Here is a 23,630-nt window from a genome sequence, read left to right on the forward strand (position 1 = left end):
CAGCCGTATCTCTCAAGGTGAGAAAGCTAGAAAACAAATATAAAAAGCAGAGGTGACAACTACAAGCGCCCACAAAGTCTATTATCTAGGTCTGAATTAACGATGCCCCTAGCATCTTCCAAATGAAATTACAACCCATCTCATCCACTCTCGCAGACTCTTTCCCTGTCGTGTGTAATACAAGTCTACTCCTGTGTATGGATAGAGACTGCACAAAAATTTTGTTTTTCTTTGTGTTTTTTCCTAACCATTTGATTCTCCAGTTTCTTTTGGTTACATAAAACAGGGATGTGCTTGTCAGGTTGCCCTTGTGCCATATATGTTTTCCTACTGAATGTGACAACAAAAGTTTTAATTGGTTATGACGTGTAGTTTCCTCTTTTCGTTTATGAAAATTCAAAAGTAAAATGAGTGTGACTTTCTGAAAACACAGGTGGAGGACTGCTGGTCGCTCGTTAAAAGTAGATAAAAAGGTACAATCAGGAAGAGATAGAGTAGGAAAGCTTATTTACCCCCAAAATAAATGAAGAAACCCCAATCCATTTGAAATTCCTTCTTGGAACCCATTGAGTTCATGGAGCTCATATCAAACCATGCCGCATCGTGTTTAGTTCAATTTATGCCTGATTGAGCAGTTAACAGAAGGAAGAATCTAGACAAACTGAAGAGAATGGAAATTGGAAACTATAGTGTCAAAAAATACTAGTAATGCCGTCTTTGTCACCGTTCAGTTCCATTTAATGAAAACGATGGACATTCAGGTTCAGGGGGTTCCACTCCCACCATAAAAAAAGAGAAAATAATTCCCCGTTCATGTTTGAAAGTTTCCCAACTTGTGGTGAGACTGAGACTGCATTGATCTGCCGGTCAGTCACATTGGACTGCATGCATGACCAGGTGTGTGGATAGCCATGCTGCATGCATGACTTGTATGAAATTCTTGGCACCCAAAGCCAAAGAAGGCCAGAGATTCAAAGTCCAGAGTCCTCTCCTGTTCCATGTATCTGCCCTGTTCTGTTATGCTCGTGGATGTGCAAGTTTCTATGTCTGATTTTTCTCCACTGGCGAAAGACAGAAGATGCAAAGCAATGAAGAAGTTGAGGTTCGTGCAGGCCTCCAAATGATGTCGATGGGGGCCATATTCATGCTTTCGAGAGGAAGAAAAGTAAACATGAGGGGAAAAAGTAATGATGCAGATGCTACGATGTATGGATACTTGTGAACCCTCATGTATCATGTATGTATTAGGTACCGATACTCCTCCGATACTTTGCAGGATACCGATACTCCTTCGACACTTATCAGATAAATATCAGATATTTCACTATTATTTAAATAAATAAAATAATCTAGATATTTTGTTGATACCTTTTTGATTCTTTGAAACCTTTATCCCCTCATTTTGCCTATAAATATATACCCTCTATACATGTAAAAAAATGGATGAATTATTATATCAAATACTAAGCAATCAGACACTAAAAAACATTTTAAGCTATGCTTATGAATTATGTATGCATTTTTATTTTATCTATATTAATTATTTCTAATAATATAAATAGAACATATATATCCATGTATCCCCGTATCAGTATTTTTGGAAAAATAGCGTATCGGAGTATCGGAGTATCGTCGTATCGTGTATCCGTATCTGTATCGCAGTATCTAGGCAACATAGTGCAGATGAGCAACTAGGTCATCTTTCCTTGTCACAAAATTGTTTGAAAGTGAGAAAACAACTATGGCTATGGGACTATAGGTGCTCATTTTCCATACCGGCAGCTAGGTCGCATAGCAATAGCATCACAATAGTTTTGACCCAAAGGGATGAACCAACGCGTGCGTGTACAAAGCAGAAAAATATTAATACTTTGTTACTCCATATTTGGTTAATATTTTGTCATACTTATAGAAAGGACACCACACTCATTTCATCAAGCTTAACCACTGTCAGGCATAACCAAGTAGTAGCCCCAAAATATAAGTTTTGTCTATCACTCCTACATGCCACACAAAAGCACATAATTTAGACGATGAGAACACTTGATACTAAAGCCAGCTGGTTAGACATGCTTTCGCGAGCACGCTGCACTGAGAGACGATTGCAAAATGATCATAAGTTCGATGGAGATCTCCAGATATTCCACGGTGATATCATGTAGAACAGTCATGCCAGATAACATTCCCATGGTCATGTAGAATGCATGTCAATTGTTTCCAATATGACTCCATGTCGAACTGCAATTCAAGTGAATACAAATTTAGTTTCTCATGATAAATAATATAGCAACCGACATAACAGATGATTAAAATACATCTTTGAGTGTGTTCATGTCTTTCCCGTCGTAACACCCCTGCATCTTCAGCACATAAAAACCAGAAGCGACCTCCATAACTCTGGAAGTGAACTAGTTAGTTGTTAATAAATAAAAATAGGATTTGTCAATAGGCAAAGGAGAAAGTTAACTGAACTCACTTAATTTTTTCCGATTTGAATATGTGAGGGGGATATTCTACTGAAAACTCCTTGCTGTTTTCAACTTCTCGTAGTTGTAGTGCTCCACAAAGGTTTCTAGCCTGAACAAAATGCATCATGGGCCCAATGTTGGAGCATGCAAGTAAAAGCTAAGTGCAGCAAATAAAAGATGTAAGGCACATACCACAGTTTCCACAACTGCTTCAAGTTTCTTGTCTTCAGATTTACACACTGGGTCATAAATTTCTGCTTGCCAATTAACCAAGTTATGTGCAACCAGAATCCAACGATCCTCCTCGTGTAGCGGGACATGTATCTACAAAAGAACATTTTGCTAATCAAGTTAGTCCATGAAGTCTGTTATATTTTCTTCGTAATAAAATAGCTTCACCAGTATTTACCGTATTGAGCTTTCCTACATGTTCTGGGAAACAATTTGCAACTGTTCTGAGGTCGCAGTCCGTAGTTCGAAGTTGCTCCTATTTTGGGGTTAAAGAAGGAAGCTTAGACAATTTTCTTAAGGCATATAATCTGTTGGGATTATGAAAAGAAATGTGTGTACCACGATTTTCCGAGTCATCATGAACTTTGTAAGTTTACCCCACTGGATCATCATAGCCTCGACGAAAAGATCCATAAACTCCTTACAGATTTTTCCTTCAGATAATGCGGTGACAAATTGCAGTTCCATCACAGAATAACGTCCAAGTATAAGTTTTATTGAATTGCTTGGATTTGCCTTCTTCATGTGTTCCATATATAGGTCTTTAGCCTCCTTTTTGATATAGGGGTGTTCCTTTCTGGGACTTAATTGCTCAGTCCGTGTCCTTCTGGCATTAGTTTTTCGGGCATGAGGGACACTTCCTGGTTCCTGAAACCGAGCTTTCCTTCTTTGGGAGGTAGCAGCTGCCTTGCGCTCTGCTTTGTTTTGTCAAAATACAAATTTGTGCATAAAAGATGGATTTGTTTGTAAGTTTTTGTAGGGGAGAAGAATAATCTGGGAGGGATACACTCACCATCCGATGTACTTGTGCTCATCCTGACAGAGCACCCTGATTCTGATGTGACTGAATCCGTATTGTTGTTTTTGTTAAAATACAAATTTATGCAATAAAAGATGGATTTGTTTGTAAGTTTTTTAGGGGAGAAGAATAATCTGGGAGGGATACACTCACCATCCCCTAGGAATTTGGTCTGTGTACACAGGAATTTCGTCTACCCCCTAGGAATTTCTTCTGAGTACCTAGGAATTTCGTCTGAGAACCCAGGAATTTCATCTTTGTGGGCAGGAATTTCGTATATCCCCTAGGAATTTCGTATTTGTAAACAGGAATTTCGTCCATACCCTAGGAATTTTGTCTGTGTACCTAGGAATTTCGTGTGCCCCCTAGGAATTTCGTCTTTGTACCTAGGAATTTTGTATTCGTACCTAGGAATTTCTTCTACCCCCTAGGAATTTCGTCTGAGTACCTAGGAATTTCATCTGAGTACCCACGAATTTCGTCTGCCCCCTAGGAATTTCGTCTTTGTGAACAGGAATTTCATATATCCCCTAGGAATTTCGTATTTGTAAACAGGAATTTCGTCTAAGCTACCACTAGGAATTTTGTCTGAGTACCTAGGAATTTCTTCTACCCACAATTGCCTACATGAATAGCTCATTTATTTGCCCTGAAACTGCCATTGAGAATGGCAAGAAGTGTGGCCAATAGAAGTGCTATGTAAGTTCTATTTTTTTCTGGAACTGGTTGGGGGTGAATTTTGAATTGAAGTGAAATAAACCTTGATATCTGGATAATGAGTGTACAGCTTTTATAAAGTGGAAAAGGATATAATAACACACAATGTGTGTGAGGTTTAGGGATGCAAGTGATTATATCAATAGCATGTTACTCTAGTTCATTCCTTCTCTAAATTAATAACATGGAATGTTATTTTAATTTATTTTATTAATTTTCTGTGTCTATCCAATGATAAAAAATATTTATGACTTGCATCCTAGCGAGGCTGATGCAACGAATCCCATGGTTTGGCAATGCAGCGAGGAATTGACCAAAACAAAAATAAATAAATATATAATGCTGTCGTCTCGTAGCACCGAACAACAAGGCATCGGCGAAAGCGAAGATGGTAGAAGTGCAGAAGCAGCGATGATGATTCGTGAAAATGCATCAACACCATGTTTGTTTGTTTGTTTCTAGCATGGGTGCAGCCCGTGCCACCAGGTAGGTGGCCCAAATACTAGCATGGACTCGATCGATCTTAGCCTGCCGCTTGTTTTTACCTTTGCTGCTCACCACCACTTCACTGCTACTGATGGTAAGTTACTACCAAGTTGTAGCATGCATGCCACACTAATCCTGATGTGCTGGACATGGAAATAGCATGCATTGCAGAGCACAACAACTCTTGTGTGCGGGAGTCACACATCTTATATTTCTCTCACTTTTTAAAATCTTTGCTTTATACTCCATAATAAGTATAGAGAAATCTAGTATTCTTGTATAGTGGCAGTGATGTCACGCATTTTTGCATGGCAATAGCAACAGTTACTATGATAGATGCTCAGTGCACACATATTTAGTTTTGTTTTTTTGATCTTTCCGAATTGAACTGAACTATAGCCATCGATGTCAAGCTACTAAGGTAGCATGCGTGCACTGAGCATTCGAATCTTATGGAATGACTCAATCATGTAAGGTAGCGTCCTCCTTCAGTCGCCGAACATTTTATTTATTCAGCGTTTGATTTTTTTTTGAGGCAAAGCACCCCTGTGCTGTTAAGAAGCTACAGTAAGTACATGTACATCCTCAGTCAGTTCCGGGCGCTGCTAGTAGCAACGCGCGTGACCAGGATGTGTTCGGTCGCAGAAGCGCTTCCCCCGTCTCTGCAATTTATTTCTTCGTTAGCTTTGTTGGCCCAACAGTTTTAGGCCCACTGATAATTCCGCGAGCGCGCCTAGCGTAGCCAGTCCACAAGGATATCCGCCGTGCTGTGTGCACAGTCATTCATGTTCCACACCAAGAGCCTGACACACATGCAAGAATGCTTGCAACAAAATGACAGTCCTCTCACACTGCTAGCTGGTAGTCGCTCTGTTGCAAATGGAAATAGCATGCATGCATTTCGTTTGAGACGGCCCATAACATCATATCGTCGCTCAGAGTGCCTGTATATACTATATGTAGCATTATAACTGCAGTCTTTTATGTCCATCCTATCCTGTTAGTAGTAGTCTATTCTACCAGCGTTCAGATATTAGAGTCAACCAAAGCCCACCGAGTTAAGAGACACGGACTCAATTTTAATCTACCCCCTCCGTTCTGAATATCAAGTTACTATCAAGTTGTAGTATGCATGTCACACTAATCCTGATGTGCTGGACATGGAAATGGCATGCATGCCCACACATTTCAGAGCACAACAACACTTGTATGCAGGAATGCAAACATCTTATGTTTCTCTCACTTTTTAAAATTTTTGCTTTATACTCCAAGAAAAATATAGAGAAACTCAGTATTCTTGTATAGTGGCAGTGATGCCACACAATTTTTCAGCTAGGGCCGCCCTGAACCTTGTTGTCCGAGAACAGAAACAACACTACCTAGCTGCAGCTCACGCGAAAACCATTCATGGACCCATCTATATATATACATTCAGGAGGCCATTTCAAGCCATATGAAAGAGTCTTTTTCTGAATTGATACTAGTTATTAGTCTTCCATCCGTCCTTCTTTCTATAGCAATGTTGAGATATTGGGGTGAACCAAAGAGTCCTAGAAATAGGGGCTAAATCTTAATCCATCTCCACGCATATAGGGTATAAATCTTAATCCATCTCCCCACATTCTCTACTATTTGGATGAGTCCGAGCAGTTTGAGCGGTTCTCTACTAGCACTTTGGATGGCTCTTGGCTGAAGGCTATGATCGGGTTTCTAAGAGAACAAGGGTGTAACCTCTCGAAGGGCAATAGCCCATGACAAATGTATTTTTCTCTTCGCATTGTGCAGGTCTGGGGATAGCATGCTCAGAGGTTACTAGAGGCAAAGGACAGCCACCTAGCGAAGTCATCACCTCCGAGATTAAGGAGGGTGAGTGATGGTGCCCGAGGTGCCAGGGTCATGAATACAGCATGAAGCTCCCTCGGAGGTTACCATAGAGTCACAAGGGAAGCGTGGGGTACATGGAGAAATTCAATTTGTACACTTTAAGTTGTAAAATAACCTTAGGGTATAAAATATTCCGGATTATCATGGGAGACGTTTTTTGGGAAAATCGACGAGCGATTGGGTATCGAGGGTTTGGCCCGTCGAATCAGCCCTCGCCCGCAAGGGACTAATGTTGGGGATCGCCACTTTGGATGACTCTTGGCCGAAGGTTATCATTGAGTTTCTAAGTATATGTGTAACCTCCGGAAGGGCAATAGCGTAAGTATGGAAATGGATGGAATCTTGCAGCATCTGCCAGGTTATCCAGATGAGGTAATGTATATTGAATTGGAGACAGAAATTACCGTATTTTTCTTATTTTAGCTCAAACAGTTTCTGTATTCATTTAAAGACGTGCATAACGTTCTCATGGAACTGTAAGTGTCAGAGCATGTTCAATTATAAAGACAACTTTTGTCTTTAAGCACATACCGTATCATCTAGAGCAAGGATAATACACATCACATAAAGATAGCAAGGTAAGGAGCTAAATTCCCAAGGTAATAAGCAAAGATGGTCACTGGCCACCACCGCCATAAACCAAACTGGGGAGCACCCAAAGGCTCTGTAATCGACTGCTATGCACATTGGGTTCCGGGATAGGTTTGGGCCTGTATGAACAAGCCATTGCTGTGCACGTGCAAGGTAGCAGCTGACCAAGTTCAACCGCGCTCCAAGCTTCATCAGAATCTGCAGACCCGCTGGCACCGTAAATACAGTTGCTCTTTCCTCCCCATCTTTCGGGGTTCATGCAAGAAAATGTTGGATTCCTCCTATCAAAGCTAACAAAGAGCGCATTGTTTCCCAGATTATCCACCTTTACCCACTTAGCTGGTTCAGCTGAAAAGTTGAGGTGAAAGGCTTTGAAGGTGGCAGAGTAGCCAAAGAAGGCATTCCTGCTGACTGAGAGCTCAACCAGGAGGAGCGCGTCACCACATACCACCAACCATGGTTTAATTTTTAGACCAGCAACCATGTCCTGTCCCCAGGCATTTAGACCAGCAACCACGTCCTCCCCCCGGGCAACTGGCACTTCCTGCATGGTGATCTGATGTGCGGCCAAGCGTATTCTATGGAGCCTGTCATGGAAATCCATAGCAAACATCTCGCCTTTGAAGAGAACAATCTGAAGGATGCGCCCACAATCAAGAGAGTGCTCCACCCAGGAGCTTGTTCCAACTTGCCACTGGAACATGGATGATCCGGAGCAGAGGAGGAGATGCGAATCGGGTGAGTTGATGGGAGCCATAAGGATTCCATGGTAGATTTCATGGTTGCCACTGGATTTGAGTCTGGGAGGCCTCACGGTAGCACCACTGTAGACATCAACAAGGAGGCATTGCTCCAAATCTGAGAAGATCAGGTAACCATATGAGCAGCCCAAATAGCGCATATGGCGCCTAACCCTAAGGTATCGAGGCGCTAAACGGTGAAATTTTCGTTTTGCCGGATCAACGAGCTGCCACTTGCAATAGGATAGAAGGTTGTTCTTGACAGAGCTACGATGGGGATGAGGATCACCAATATCTGGTCGGAGGTGGAGAGGTGGGAAGTTGAAGCTAAATGCAGGTGGAAGGGAAGAGAGCGCAGCACGCCAAGAGCGGCAGGTGCCGATAAAAGCAAGGAGGTCATGGAATGAGCTAAGGATGGCAATTATTTGGTGAAGCAGGCTATCCAGAAGATCTGCCCAAACATCAGGGCCACACATGGCGGCAGAGGTAGAGCTTGAGCCGTGGCAGGTTTTCTTAAGAGGGCCTTTCCACAGCAGCAACTTCCCTGTCAAACGCAGTGGAACCAGGACCAATAGATCAGAAGCTAGAACTCAATGATAATGGATAAACGACAGATTAACTGTTAATAAAGGGCATAACAGCCTCTTATCAGAAGCTATTTGGGATGAAGTGGTCGTAAGAGCAGATGAAAGTCTACATTTTTTTAATTGTTATCTAGAGGCCTGTATAACTAGTTGCAGCTAAGAACCGTGTTCTTTTTCTCTCTTAATATAAAGATACGCACCTCTCCTGCATTTTTGAGAAAAAAAACCGTATTTTGTCCTTGTGTGGTCAGTATTGTGTGCGGTCGAAGAACAAGAAAACAGCAGTTATCTGAATATTGGGTATTAGTATAGGTCGCTTAGAGCAAGAACAATAGTTTAGCCCGCTGCCGACTACAAGAGTTTGCTATATCATCTAAAGTTAATATTGTAGTCAACAAATATAATAGATTGGCTATTATGTTGGCTAAAAGAGTGTTGTGTAATTAATATTAGACCCACTTGCATACTCTCATTCTCTCACCTCAGTCTGGAAATTTGTGCTATAGCTAGTTATGAGCTGGCTACTATCCTACAGCCAGCTCTTTCTCTATCTTCTCTCTTCTCTCCTCCACCTCAGCATAAATATAATAAAATAAGGCTTATAGCCAGCTGACTAGACCTTATTGTACCTGCTCTTATGAGAGCCGAGAATGAAGTTACATGTGCATCGAAAAACATTAATCCCGTATGTATACCACATGAATACAAATACTTTTTTATTTGTTTCGATCTGCTTTAGCTAACCAACAAGCAGTGGTAAATGGGCACTATTCTGTTTGCAATACTCTACCCAGCCAAATTGTGTCGGAGGAAAACAAACAGAGACATGGAGCGAGGGGTTAGGCCAAGCAAGCACTGACCTGAGGTTGTTGGTGGGTTCCAGCGGTGAGGGTTCTTCTGGCCGAGGCGGCAGCGGCGGCCATGCTTGTCGGGGACGCCCTCGGCCGCGGCGGCGCCCGGCCATGGGTGGGCAGGGTGGCCTGTGCGTCCCGCACGAGTCGGCGGCGGTCTCACATCCACCCTCTTCTCTCGGATTCTGGTGGACGTGAGAAGCCTTCATCCATTTTAACGCCAGCTGATTCAGGCCAGCGGCGAAGAAACCGAGTCGCCGGTGAGTAGATCAAGAGGCGGCGGATGGGCGGAGCGCCCGCTGGCGATGTTATCGAGACCGACTGACCGAGGCCGATTTTTTTTTGAAAGCATGAATTGTCATCACAGTGTTCACGGATATTCAAGGCATTTTGCAGCAATTAATCCAGCTAGAATGAATGAATTGTCTCATAGTAACCAAATGACAAGTTCACGCCTCCTGGAAAATGGAAATGGATGTAGCATGCATTCATGGGCATTTTGTTGTTGCAGCAGGGCTCGAAAGCAACCAGCTGCACATTTTCTTTATTCTTTGTTGAGATGTTGGAGTGAACCATGAAGTCGAGAGTAAAGAAATGACACTCTTGATGCCCTTCAAATATTCATGGCCTCTTTGCTAAATTTTGAGTCAAGCACCAGATATCATGCGGGAGAAGTGCCATTGATGGGTGTCGACATGTCATCGGAGGATCGTCATGTTTATTTTAGAAGTGCCACATCTGCGGTCTTCGTCTTGGCCTTGGAGGCTTGGAGCCGCATACAATGTTACCATCTGAAATGTGAACATGAAAATTGTATTATGGGATATTGCAGGGATAGTCACGTGAAATGGCATCGCATTGCACATTAGTGTGGGCGAAAATCATCAATCCAGTCTACCCAGACTAGCCCAAGAAGGTGATGCATGGCTTGATGGGTGCGGCAGATTTTTTTTCATTTTTATATTTAATAACTTTGATATTTTCAAAAATAATCATCTGGATCAAAAAAATTTATGGAATAACTTCAGTATTTCATCATTATCATTTTCCAAACCATAAAAGAAATAATACCATTATTATTTTTCAAACCAATAAAAAAAATATTGTTTTAGTTCACAGAATATAAAAAATAAAATTACAAAGACCTTATAGTCGTTTAATTTGGCTATAAGCTGACATGGCAACCACCGTTGAAATATACCACCATTTGTTCAAATGGCTATAGCCAAATGTAACGGCGTAATATTTCTGGTATGGTCGTCATGTCAGCTTATCGCCATTTCAAACGGCTATAGCTATTTCAAACGGCGGCTATATAGGTATAGCTGTATAGGTTTGCAAATTTTTGATCCAAACAATTATTTTTGAAAATATGGTAACTATTACATATGAAAATGAAAAAAAAAATGGTGGCGCTTGCTCAACAAGGTCATCAAGCAGCCCAAATGCAGATATCCGATATGGCTAGCTGGCTTTGGTTCTGGTTTGCACCTCCAGAGGTCAGCTGGTGCTAGCGTGTTGCTGCAGTGCTACTGAGAGAAGCTTTCTTTCTGCATGGGCTCAGATCGGAGAGCATCACTGCGGAACCCATGGCACTGGAATGGAGTGAACGCAACCGTTTATTGGTGGCAGCTAGAAAACATTGTCACAGTAAAGAGATGACAAACTCACACTAATTGTAGGTCTCTTGGAAAATGGAGGTGAAAGTAGCGTGCATGCCCGTACATTTTGTTTCAAACCATAACATGACACATGACAGCATTATATATATATGAGCATACAGCCATACACCCGTCAATAGCGAGCTGGAGATGAACGCTTGAATCTGCAGCACAAACTCTATATGCGCCGCAGTCTCGACATTTTTTACCATCAGTGATGTTGAGATATCGGAGTAAACCAAATCCAGTAAAGTCGACAGTGAAGAAGTGAAGTTTCTGGTGGTGTACCCATTGTCTTCTCATTACCAGAGAATAGAAAACTCCTGATGGCCAAAAACCATTAGGAAAAGGCGAAACATTGTACGACACAAGAGAGATATGACGATGATCCGGAGGCAATGGTTTGAAGTGCCCATCGCGGTCGATTTGCGATGGTTTGTCGCCTTCGCCATGGGCTTCAAATTTGAACCACAAAATTTTTTCTGCTATTTTCTTTTTAGAATTCAAGGGAACTGTACCCAATCCATTACATTATGCTGCATCATCAAATGAATGGCCCCTCTTGGCATGCTCAAACACTAAACATCTGAGCATAAATAAATAACATGGAAGGACTCGGGTTGAAGTGCCACCATCAGTTTTCTGTATGTTAGCGGACAGCAGCTAATAACAGCGCTGTAATTAGTTCTGCATGTTGTTACCTACCTCTCGCATCAGTATGCACCACGCTAAGCCTGCTGTCCTCAGCCTCGCTGCATGCCGCTCTATGTCATTCCAACTTTTCTCTGTTACGTTGTTGTGGTAAAAACTGAAAAGCTCATCATGTTGCACAATATAAAGTTTGGTTTGCTGTTCTCAACTTTCTAGGGACTGCATTAAGATAATTCTAGAGCTGATCGAGTTCTTGCATGATATATTGACATCCTAACATCCCATGCAATTCAATGTGCCCTTGCCGATTATTAGAATTCACCGGTCGAACATGCATGTCTTTCACAAGCTGCTTCTTTTTTTCGAAAAGGGAAGTTTTATCAATTTCAAGTCACTAGCTGCTTCTTTTCTGTAGCAAAGCCAAATTCTAATTGATTTTTGCCTACATGACATATACCTCTGCCAAAAAAAGGACAGAAAACGAGACATGGCATTCAAGGGTACTAATTAAGGTGGCGACATGTAAAAGGCAAGCAAAAAGGAAAAAACACGTGCAGATAATTAACTGAAATTAGCATATAGAGAGCTTTTTATTACTGTCAATCATCTGCAGCACATCGTTTAATTTGGAGGTGCTGACAGTTTTAAGACCTGACCATCATCAAGCAGTCGTCGATTGGCCAGGCGGGCACTTGGGGTTACAAAGAGGGCACTCGTTCTTACACTCTTGCCAAGTCCCATAACACAGTGATTCCGGCTTTTCATTCCAGCAGCAGTAGCACAATCTTTTGTCACACACCCTCTGCGTACAGAATTTGAGTCTCAGCTTTATCTCATCTAGTGTTGTGTCGGTGAGGCTATACGCCCGGCTCCTTCTTGCAGCTCCAACACCGAGCTGCTGCTGATGAGGATGACCTGTTTGATGATTATGTGTTCATGAGCATGCGTGTACTTGCTGGTATATGCTTGTGTGTATGTAGAACAAATGAATTCAAGGACAAATTAAAGAGTACTCCATAGATGATGATGGTGAGACACTTGCATTGCGCAGGGAATGCGAAGAGGAAGAGCATGAGCATCAAGCAGGCTCCGCATCTGTCCCTCGTATTCATACTGTTGGACTGTAAATGATCTGATGACTTGGCCTGCCTCACACAATCATGGCTAGCTTCAGGTGTTGAATGGCATATATGGCCACAGATACACTAGTAGTAATTAATTGTTATCCTGTAATACGGAAGCTGCTAGCAATTGCATGCCTTGGTTACTTCCCTGCATTTCAGGAAAAGACTACTTCTAGATCTATTGTCCCCTATCAATGCCCCTCTACTCCAGGTGCTGTAAATTGGGAACGCTAAACATGAATGAATGAATGCAGTAGCATACTAGCATGCCCTTCCTATATCAGTAAGTTGTATGCATCACATGATTTATTTGCTCCGTAGGTTGTATGCATCACATGATGCAAAAGCCCAGAACAATGTCCTTTATCGTTTCTCCCAATGGCTCTGGCCAAGACAGAAGCTCAGTCAAACACAGCAGTGTACTGTACAACAGTCTGATGAACACTTTTTTTGGGATTCAGAGTATTGATCGTAGGGCACTTATTCCAGTAACAGTAAACATGGTAATAGTTCCACCTCTGCAAGAAAACCAGACAGAACTCATACCAGCCTGGGAGACATCAGATGCAAAATAACGGAAAAAGAAAAGAGTGCATAATCAGTCTAGCAAAGCATGGAGGAAAATGCAGATCATGGACCAATATTTCTGGGTAGTATCCATCGCATGACAATACAACATAATTTGTACAGGAGGACATTGAATGCCAAGTCAATGAAACCATACAGCTACAAGAATAGCCAGTTAATACATCATATTAGGGTAGTAAAGGAAAGGGGCTCCCAAGAATAGCCAAAACTCTAAGGCAAGCAAAGATTTGTCATCACCCAACGCCATAAACCAAACTGGGGAGCACCCAAAGGCTTTGCAGTTGCTGGTGATGGATACCGGGTCTGGGTGCCATGATGGGTTCTGAACTGTAAGTAGTGCCAGGCACCACCTCACCAAGCTCGACCACACTCCAAGGTTCATTACAATCTGCAGATGGGTTGGCGACGTAAATACTGTTGCTTTTTCCTCCCCATCTTTCAGGGCTCATGCATGAGAATGTAGGATTCCTCCTATCAATGCTAAGAAAGAGAGCATTGTCTCCCAAGTTATCCACCTTTACCCACTTAGCTGGTTCAACCGTAGAGTCAAGGCGGAAGACTTTAAAGGTGCCACTGAAGCCAGAAAAGGGGTCAATGCTTACTGAGAAGTCAACCAAGAGAAGCATGTCACCACAGACCACCAACCATTGCTTATAACTCATGCCTACAACCATGTCCTCTCCCCACATAACTGCTACTTCCTGCATGTTGAGCTGAGGCACAAAGCTTATTCTGTGGAGCCTCCCAAGCAAGTCCATGGCAAACATCTCACCTTTGAAGAACACGACCTGAAGGATGCGTTCAACATCAAGAGGGTGCTCTGACCAAGAGTTTGATCCAACCTGCCACTGGAACATGGATGATCTTGAGCAAAAGAGGAGACGCGAATTGGATGAGTTGATGGGAGCTACAAGGAATCCACAGTAGATATCATGGTTGCCAGTGGATTTGAGTTTGGGAGGCTTCACGGTAGCACCACTGTATGCATCAACAAGGAGGCATTGCTCCAAATTGGAGAAGATAAGATAACCATATGAGCAGCCCAAATACCGCATGTGAACCCGACGGTTTTGGGGTGCTGAACAGCGAAGGGAGGAGGTTTGCTTTGCAGGATCAACAAGCTGCCACTTGGTATTGGATAAAAGGCTGTGCTTGACGTAATTACGATGGGGATGAGGATCATAATCATCTGGTTGGAGGTGGAGGGGTGGAAAGTTGAAGCTGAATGCAGGTGGGAGGGAAGAGAGGGCAGCGCGCCAAGAGCGGCAAGTGCCGATCAAAGCAAGGAGGTCACGGAATGAGCTAAGTAGGGCAATTATTTGGAGAAGTAGGCTGTCCAGGAGATCTGCCCAGACATCAGGGCCAGACATGGAAGTTGAGGTAGAGCTTGAAGCATGGCAGGTTTTCTTGAGGGGCCTATCTGGAATGGCAACTTCCCTGTAAAATACAGAGAATTCAAAAATGATGGATCAGAAGTAAGAACTCAATGATATGAACATGACAACAACAAAAAGTACAGTTATAAAAGAAACATGCTCTACACACATCTCCATTTCATTGAACTTCAGAATATGATGTATATAAACATGCGACCAGCAATAACATCGACAGCACTGTTACAGTTCTTAGTAGAATGAGAAATCCATGTATATTTTCATCTCTCATAACAGTCAGGTACCTCAAGACCGATAATTCAAGCAATGAGACTTAGAGATCTCCATGACACAACAAGTGTGAAAATACGCCCTGCCCTCCTGGAAAGTTTAGCTATCTAGGGGTGAACTGGCCAATGAGCAATTGGAATCCACCTTCTTTACAAGGGCTAATATAACACCATACAATTAGTTTAAGCTATGGGCAAGGTGTACTTCCATTTGCTGATGCCGTACATGACGCCGGCTCCACCCCCGCCGCCGGCGTCGCCATTCTAGGCGGCGCCATCCAAGCTCCGCATCCTCAAGCGTGCTTAGCGCCCGTTCAGCTCATCACTAAGGTCTAGCCCACCTGCACCTTCAACACCGAGCTCTCCAGCTCCTACCATCCCAGATCTCAGTGAGCCCCCATTCAAATCCCCACCAACAACTCCCCCTCCGCCTCCTAGATTCGGCAGCCTCCGGTGCGGGATGTCTCCCAGGTACCTGCCACGCCCAAGTCGGAGCTTCGCCGCTCTTTTGCTGAAGTTGTTAGGTCCTCCCCGGTGCTTCCCTCCGCTGCACTCAACTGCACCAACCCGACCAAGCCGCGGCTCAAATCCGTCATAACACTGTGCCAGCTCGCCGCAGTTACTTCGCCGTTTGTGGCCCGTCACCTCGCCGCCCGTCGCCTCGGCGGCAGAGCTACCGCCCCACTCCGCCCGCACCTGCCATCACCCTACGCCTCGCTCCTTCAATCCACCGGATCCAGGATGGACTTGTGTTTGGGAGCCGTACTGGAGGCGTAAATCGCCCGGCTGCTTCGAGCCTCAACCACCAAGGTCACTTCCCCGCAGTGGGCATTCAAGCCGCATTGGTCGACGCCACTACCCTGCACTGAGCGCCCGTGGCTCTGGTGCCATCACCCCTGCCCTGCGTGTCTTCCGTTCCAAGACCGACGGCAAGTGCTTCATCTGTTTGGCCTCGAACCACCGGGCAGCTTCCTGCCGGGATCCAGTTCGGTGCTTCAACTGTCTTCGCTTAGGCCCCCGCGAATGTGAGTGCAAGGCTACCGCCCGTCGGCGAGGGGGTGCAAGTCCAGCGCCTGCATAGCGCCGCAACGGGCGCAGCAACGACACCAAGCTCCCGCCGCGTGCTCAACGTCAACGACCACGCTCCAACTGGGGGATCCCACCACCAGGCCCGACGACGACCACTACTTTGTCCCCACCACCTACGACATCGAAGCCAGCCTGCATGAATGGGAGAGCACCGCTGCCATCTCCTGGTCCCTGACTGGCCCGCCGTCGACGGGCCCCAAGGAGATCGAGGTGGCAATCCGTGATGAGTTCCGCCTGCGCCTTGGCAAAGTGCTCGTCACCAGGCACCACCCCGAGGGGCCACCAGGAGATGCCAGGTACTAGCAAGAAGCTTTCCTCATCAAGTTCCTAAACCGCCACCAGTGCAAGCAACCTGTCAAACAGGGCTATGTCAAGCGCAATGGCATCGACATCCGCTTCGTCAAGTGGCGAAGCTTGCGCACAGCACTCGGCATCTCCCTGCTGTTCCGCGTCAAGCTCTGCCTCGATGGGATGCCGAGGCACGTTTGGAACGTTGACATCGTGGAACGCATCGTCGGTGTCCGTTGTGCTCTAGAGGACATTGAAACCAATCTGCAGCGGCCGAAGGAGACAAAGATGATTGATGTCTGGGCATGGACAGCAAACCCGTGCCTGATTTCCAAGCGAGTTTGGGTTGTTTTCACAAGCAAGGTGAGAGATGCCAAGCTTTCTTCTGTGCAGGTGAGGGAGACGCCGTCTGAACACTGGCAGCAAGGGCACAAATATCCAATAGTTCTTCACCTGGAAGAAATTCACGACTACACCGTCATGACGGTGGACGAGCACGGCGACATCTCACCGGCAAAGAGGCGCCTCCCACAGTGGCATCTGGGGGTCCTTGATGGCGCCCCTGTGCCAACTCCTGCTGTCAAGCCTCTCCCTGACTCCCACTGGGACCGGGACAAGGGAGACAAGGAAGCCAATCATGGCAGGCGGCGTGAGAGCATGGGCGGGAGAAGTCGGCGCTACAACGATGACCACCCCGACTTCAACCACGGCCATGGGTAGCACCGCCACGACGACGACGAAGACCGTAAGCACAGTCGTGATGGCCGTGACGATCAGGATGGCCGACGTGGGCAAGACAAAGAAGTCAGCACTGGTGGCGTCCGTCGCGAGCACGAACGCTCACCGCGACGCCGACATGGGGACAAAGCAGCGGCAGGCACCATGCTGCACCAACACCAGAGGCCGGCGCCACGCACCATGCTGCACCAGCACCGGAGGCTGGTGTCACGCACCATGCTGCACCCGCACCGGAGGTTGGTGCCAGGCTCCCAGCTCCGCTACCCCAGCAAGGACTCCTGCAGACCAAGGGCGGGCCGGCGCTACAGGACCTCTTCATGATGCAGGCCAATGCGCTGCAAGAGGTTGCTCAGGGGCTCCTGAGTGCTCTAGGGCACGACGACGCAAGTAAGACGGCGGCCGCGTCGTTCGCGCTACTCAAAGACTACATCAGCAAGGCCTGTGCTTTGGCAGCCAAGCTGGGGATCTTGGAGGCCCCGGCACATGGGAATGAAACCTCGTCCGCAACATTCCGCATCGCACCTACCGGGGTTGCCTCTGAAATCCCGGTGAGTGCAGTGTTCGCCCGAATCATTGAAGCTTTACCGGTGGCCGAGGCAACTCCTAGGCCAGCAGAAGACACCTCCATTGCAGCGGTGGAGCTCGCCCTTCGCCGTTTTGAGCTCGCAACTTCGGCGGGCATCACTTACTTCGGGCCTCGGCCTGCTTCACCTATCGACATGCCTCGGGTCCTGGAAGCCCAACAATTGCAGGGAACGGGATGACACAAGATGTGGAGATGGAAGAAGTGGAGATGGCTGGAGAAGAAAAGGGCACTGTTGCTGATTTCTTTGCTGTGCCGACGCCGACTCTAGCAGCCTTGCCATCACCAACGCCAGCTCCACCACCACGTCGGCGCCCACGTCGTGTCTTCGATATGTCTATGGTACGACGTAGTGCAAGATTATCAAATGCACCTCGCATCCTTGTAGTCCAAAAAGCGGAACATAATCTTTGCCGCAAACTGGGACTTCTTAATAATGATATGCCGCAAATTGAGAGCGCTCTGCAGGAGTATATTGCGATGTTTCATGGCCCTTTGCCGTAGGACATCATCGCCGCACTCCCAGCAATACTAAACATCGACGACGATGACGACACGCTCGATCAGGCGCTCGCAGGCCTGGTGAATGAAGGGGTCGTCAAGCTGCAGGCTGATGTCCAGGAACTTCAAGTGCCGGCAGGAGCGGCACAGCTTGATGGTGATGGGAATAAGTCTCTATACTTGGCCTTTGTGGGCAGGGTGGTTTTTCTTAGCATCTTGGACTGCTTTTAGAGCAGCTAGGACAACAGCATTAGAGCAGCTAGGACAGCAGCATCTTGGACTGCTTTTAGGACAGCATCTAGTTTGGCATCTTAGACTAGCAACTAGCATATCCTTGGCTGGCTAGCAGCCTATAAGTATATATCTCCAACCCTTTGGAGGGCATGGCATTGTGGTAGAGTTTGAGAAATAAACACAGAAAATTCCGAACTCCTAGTGTCATCTTCACTCTCAATGAGAGTGAAAATTCTGCTACTAACACATGGAGCGCTGCCGACGGCGACTTGAGGATAAAAGCGAAGCACCCGCCACAATGTCCGATCGAGCTATCAACTTTTACTATCATGTTTAGCTTTCATTTGCATGTTCAGCGGTGCCACTCCGCTTTCAAACTCCGGCTGCCCTGTCCAGCCTGTTGCCTGTCAATTAAAGCGCAAACTCGTCGGCGCATTTTCAGACTCTACAAACTATTGCGTTGCTCCATTCCTTCCTGGCGTTGCTGTTCTGCGACGATCATTGGCCACGCCTGTGCTCTCTGTTTGGGCGTGCCTACCTGCTGTGTGCCTCTGCATGTTTCAAAATGGCAACACCAAAGATCGACATTTAGTGCTGGAATGTTAGAGGATTGAATCGGCCTGCAAGCCGTGATGCTGTTCATGAATTGCTAGCTGCAACACTCTGTCACGTTGCATGTCTTCAAGAAACAAAGTTGAACACCATCGATCAGTTCACAGCATCATACCTGGGATGGCATCGTCTTAACAACTTTGCGTACAAACCTGCTGGCGGACTGAGTGGGACACGAGGAGGAATTTTGTTGCTGTGGAATGACAACTATGTAGACCTAAGGAACATAGTCATTCAGGAGTTCCACATCTCCGCAACTGTCATCTCGCGAGAAAATTCAAATTCCTTCCTCCTCACTGCTGTTTATGGGCCGTCAAGGTACACAAGAAAACAAGCTTTCCTCCAGGAGCTTACCAATACCAAACTGATGGGGGGGGGGGGGGGGGGATACAGTGCCTTATCCTAGGTGACTTTAACATGATCTACAAGGCGAGCGACAAGAACAATCGCAACCTAAATCGCAGGCTAATGGGACAATTTCGTGGCGCCCTTGAGGAGTGTGATCTCAGGAAAATCAGATTACAAAACCGGAAATTTCACTTGGAGCAACGAGAGGAGAAATCCCACCTTGGCAAAGTTGGATCGTGTCTTCTGCAATGCCGAGTGGGATGCAGTCTTCGACGCGTATGTGCTCCACGCTCTGTCCACCTCCCTATCAGATCATTGCCCAATTCTCCTATCTAACCAAAGTGGATCGCGCTGGCCGCGTTCTTTCAAGTTTGAAAACTTCTGGACGAAGTTGCCGAGCTTCCGCGAAGTCGTGGCTGTTGCATGGGACAGCAGCTCAGAACACCATGAGCCCTTCCACAAGCTTTATCACAAAATGGGAGAAACAGCTAAGGCCCTAAGAAAGTGGAGTAACTCTATTATTTCAGATGCAAAGCTGCAGCTGCACATGGCACTTGAGATCATTCTAAGACTAGACTTAGCGCAAGAATGCCGGCAATTGTCCGAAGGAGAATTACACTTGAGAAAGAAACTGAAGACCCGCGTTCTAGGCTTGGCGGCAGTTGAAAGAGCTCGGAAAAAGCAAGCGTCTAGAATAACTAATCTCAAACTGGGAGATGCAAACACCAGTTTTTCCACAGGAGGGTAAACACCAGAAGAAGGAAAAATCATATACAAAGGCTAAAAAATAGGAGAGGCTGGGCGGTCACACATGAGGAAAAGGTGTCGGTAATCCAAACACATTTTGATGAAATCATGGGATGTCCGCCGCAACAGACCACCGACATCAACTGGGATTCCCTCGACATTACACAACATGATCTAAGGGGATTAGACGTGCCTTTTACGGAAGACGAGCTAAAAAATGTGATCAACCAAATGCCATCAGACAAAGCACCAGGGACGGATGGATTCACGGGGCCCTTTATCAAGTCGTGCTGGGACATCATAAAAGATGACATCATCGCTGCTGCAAACTCTTTCTACTCCCTCAGATGTTCCAGCTTACAAATCATCAATTCAGCCAACATTGTCCTGCTGCCAAAGAAAGAGGGTGCTGCTGCGATAACGAAGTTTCGAACAATCAGCTTAATTCACTCCTTTGTCAAGATAATCACAAAGGCACTTGCTCTCCGTCTTGCCCCATACATGAACAAGATTGTCTCAACAAATCAAAGCGCGTTTATCAAGAAGAGAAGTATCCATGAAATTTTTTTGTCAGTTAGGAACACGGCAAGACGCTTCCATAGAAATCGAACCCCAACCCTTTTCTTCAAGCTGGATATCTCCAAGGCTTTTGATTCTGTGAGATGGGACTACCGACTAACTCTAATGCAGAAATTGGATTTTCCTGACCGATGGAGGGAGATGATCGCCCGCCTCCTCTCAACTTCTTGCTCATGAGTACTGTTAAACAGAGTTCCAACACGGCCAATCCGTCATGGCCGCGGTCTGCATCAAGGCGATCCTCTCTCACCACTGTTATTTGTCATTGCCATTGACCCGCTGCAAAAGCTCCTCAACTTGGCAACAAAAAGGGGAATTTTCAGTAAAATAAGAGGCCGAACAACGGGTATCTGAATTTCCCTGTATGCTGATGATGTCACACTTTTCCTAGCACCAATTAAAGAAGAAGTGTCCGCCCCTACAGAGCTGCTGACGCTGTTTGGAGAGGCAACAGGGCTGAAGACAAACTTTCAGAAATCAACAGTGGTGCCTATCCGTTGCAATGGCTTCAACATCACGCCTGTTCTTACGGATTTGCCGGCAAAAAGGACACAATTCCCAATCAAGTACTTGGGCCTCCTCTTGACCACTGTTCACTGCGAAGGGTGGATTTTCAACCGCTCGTCGATAAAATGGTGGCAAAGTTCAATAGTTGGAATGGACGGAACCTAAATTATGCTGGATGGCTCACATTGGTCAAAGCAGTCCTCACATCACAGGTTGTTTACTTCCTAACAGCGCTGCGAGCACCAAAGGCAACCTTGCAAGACATCGACGCAAAGCGCAAACAATTTCTCTAGACCGGCAGCGAAAGAATTACAGGAGCCAAATGCAAGGTGAATTGGACACGGGCTGTGAGATCAAAGAAAAATGGAGGTCTGGTTATTTTACATCTAGGTAAATTCACGAGAGCACTTCGGCTCAGGTGGCTATGGCGAGCCTGGAATCCGGAGGACAAGCCTTGGGTCGGCGACGAGCTTCCTTGCAATGAAATAGACCACCATCTTTTTGCGGCAGCAACAACCATCACAATTGGAAATGGAGAGAAAATATCTTTTTGGAACAGCGCATGGATTCAGGGCCTCCGTCAAAGGACCTGGCACCATCCGTCTACACAATCTCAAAGAAAAAAGAATAGAACGCTGCAGGAGGCATTAACTGGCAACACATGGATCAAGGATTTGGACCTCCTGCACCCGTCTTTCTCTGCACGGCTATTTGCGGAATTCGTGCAACTATGGAAGAATGTTCAACAGGTGAATTTAAGGCCGCATGTCCAAGATGAAATCTCATGGAATTTTAACGAGTCTGGTCAGTTCTCGACAAGCTCAGCTTACCATGCGCAATTCATAGGGGCAATCGGCACAAACCTCAATGAAATCATCTGGTCGGCTTGGGCATCTCCAAAATGCAAATTCTTCAGTTGGCTAGTGGTTCAAGATAGAATCTGGACCGCGGACAGACTACAGGCGAGAGGCTGGATGCATAACCCAGCTTGTGTTCTTTGCCGCAGGATTCCTAAGACTGGAATGCACCTCTTCTCTAAGTGTAGGGTTACCAGGCGTATTTGGACGGATATTTCTACTTGGCTGGAGGAACTGTCGCTGCACCCAACAAACTGGAAACAAACAGCCTCAGTTTATGAGTGGTGGTCGGCATTAGCCGAGACACAAGGAGTTCAAAGGTTCGAAATCCCTATTCATCCTTGTATGCTGGGAAGTTTGGCTGGAGCGCAACGCTCGCAGTTTCAATCGTACAGAAGTGCCCTCTTTCTTGGTGATCACAAAAATCAGAGATGAGGTATCGTTGTGGACTATGGCCGGCGCAATGCATCTGGCACGACTTATTGGTAGAGTGCGAGTCCACATGCGTGTTTTAAATGCACCATAATTTTCTTGTTTTGCGCTAACATTTGTACAGTACTGAAGCCTCTTGGCTTTCCCTCTTCCTATTAATACAGAGGGCAGCTCTCCTGCTCGTTACAATTCAAAAATTAGTTTAAGCTATGAATTGTCGAGATTTTAATAGTTTCATCACCGAGCTCTTTCTGGATCCTTGTGCTATTACTCAAAGGAGAGATGCATAAATATAGCATTATCTTTTCTGAACTTTGGTAGGTATCTCGCATGAAGGTAAGAATGAAGTGACCCAATATACAAGAAACATTAAGCCAGCTCTTACGCCACATAAATATAGTATTTCCATGGTAATATAACTGATGAGATTTAGCATTTCGTAACAAACAATAGGAAAGCAAACTCTGGTCCCCAGTTGATTTAATTGGCCTGGCTAAACATCGATGCAGCGAAGTTGTATCAATGGAAAACAAACAGAGGCATGGAGCGAGGGGCTAGGGTAAGGGAGCGCGCGCAGACCTGCGAGTGGTGGGTTCCCTCGGCGTGGGATCTTCTGGCGGAGGCGCCAGCGGCGACCGTTCTTGTCGGAGATGTCCGCGGCGGCGGCGGCGGCGGCCGGCCATGGTGGCCGTACGAGACGGCGGCGAGGAGAACAAGGAAGCGGCGGAGCTGTCGCCGAGGAACGGAATCGAGTGCGGAGAAGCCGAGCGGCTGCCTGGTGGGTCCAGACTAGGTGAATTGTTGGGCCGAGTTGGCCCATGGGTTTCGGTCTCGTTACACGTTAGTTGTGTTGTTGGCAGACTCAATTGTATGGGCCGAATCTCAAACACGTCGGACCCATGAGCGGCCCAGAACGAAAGGCAGAAGCCCTGCATGCTGTGTTTTCTTTTTTTAAGCTACTGCATGTACGCATCATGTTATTTTTCAAGCTCCGCAAACTGTTTTTTCCCCTACATGATATACCTGCAGAAAAGAAAAAGAAAACAGGCATGGCATTCGAGGATCCAAAGAAAACAG

The 23,630-nt window shown here is 45.9% G+C and overlaps 2 protein-coding genes across 2 annotated transcripts; both read right to left on the bottom strand.

Annotated features, from left to right (window-relative positions):
• Positions 1 to 7,117: 7,117 nt before the first annotated feature.
• Positions 7,118 to 8,453, bottom strand: LOC112890828. Its single transcript, XM_025957691.1, has one exon. The coding sequence runs from the start codon at positions 8,390 to 8,392 to the stop codon at positions 7,202 to 7,204; it is 1,191 nt and encodes a 396-aa protein (XP_025813476.1). The 5' UTR covers positions 8,393 to 8,453; the 3' UTR covers positions 7,118 to 7,201.
• Positions 8,454 to 13,382: 4,929 nt separating this feature from the next.
• On the bottom strand, positions 13,383 to 23,480 carry LOC112888410 (putative F-box protein At3g25750). Its single transcript, XM_025954620.1, has 2 exons — positions 23,133 to 23,480; positions 13,383 to 14,812 (listed from the first exon to the last, which is right to left on the bottom strand). The coding sequence occupies exons 1-2, from the start codon at positions 23,234 to 23,236 to the stop codon at positions 13,609 to 13,611; spliced, it is 1,308 nt and encodes a 435-aa protein (XP_025810405.1). The 5' UTR covers positions 23,237 to 23,480; the 3' UTR covers positions 13,383 to 13,608.
• Between the last annotated feature and the right edge of the window lie 150 nt (positions 23,481 to 23,630).

This window comes from Panicum hallii, chromosome 4, assembly GCF_002211085.1.
Source record: "Panicum hallii strain FIL2 chromosome 4, PHallii_v3.1, whole genome shotgun sequence".
Classification (NCBI taxonomy): Eukaryota; Viridiplantae; Streptophyta; class Magnoliopsida; order Poales; family Poaceae; genus Panicum; species Panicum hallii.

Coding starts and splice junctions, on each gene's coding strand:
- LOC112890828 (XM_025957691.1), bottom strand. CDS start 8,392: ATGTGTGGCCCTGATGTTTGGGCAGATCTTCTGGATAGCCTGCTTCAC.
- LOC112888410 (XM_025954620.1), bottom strand. CDS start 23,236: ATGGCCGGCCGCCGCCGCCGCCGCCGCGGACATCTCCGACAAGAACGG. Junction 14,813..23,132: donor AGGGAACCCACCACTCGCAG/GTCTGCGCGCGC, acceptor TGTATTTTACAG/GGAAGTTGCCATTCCAGATA.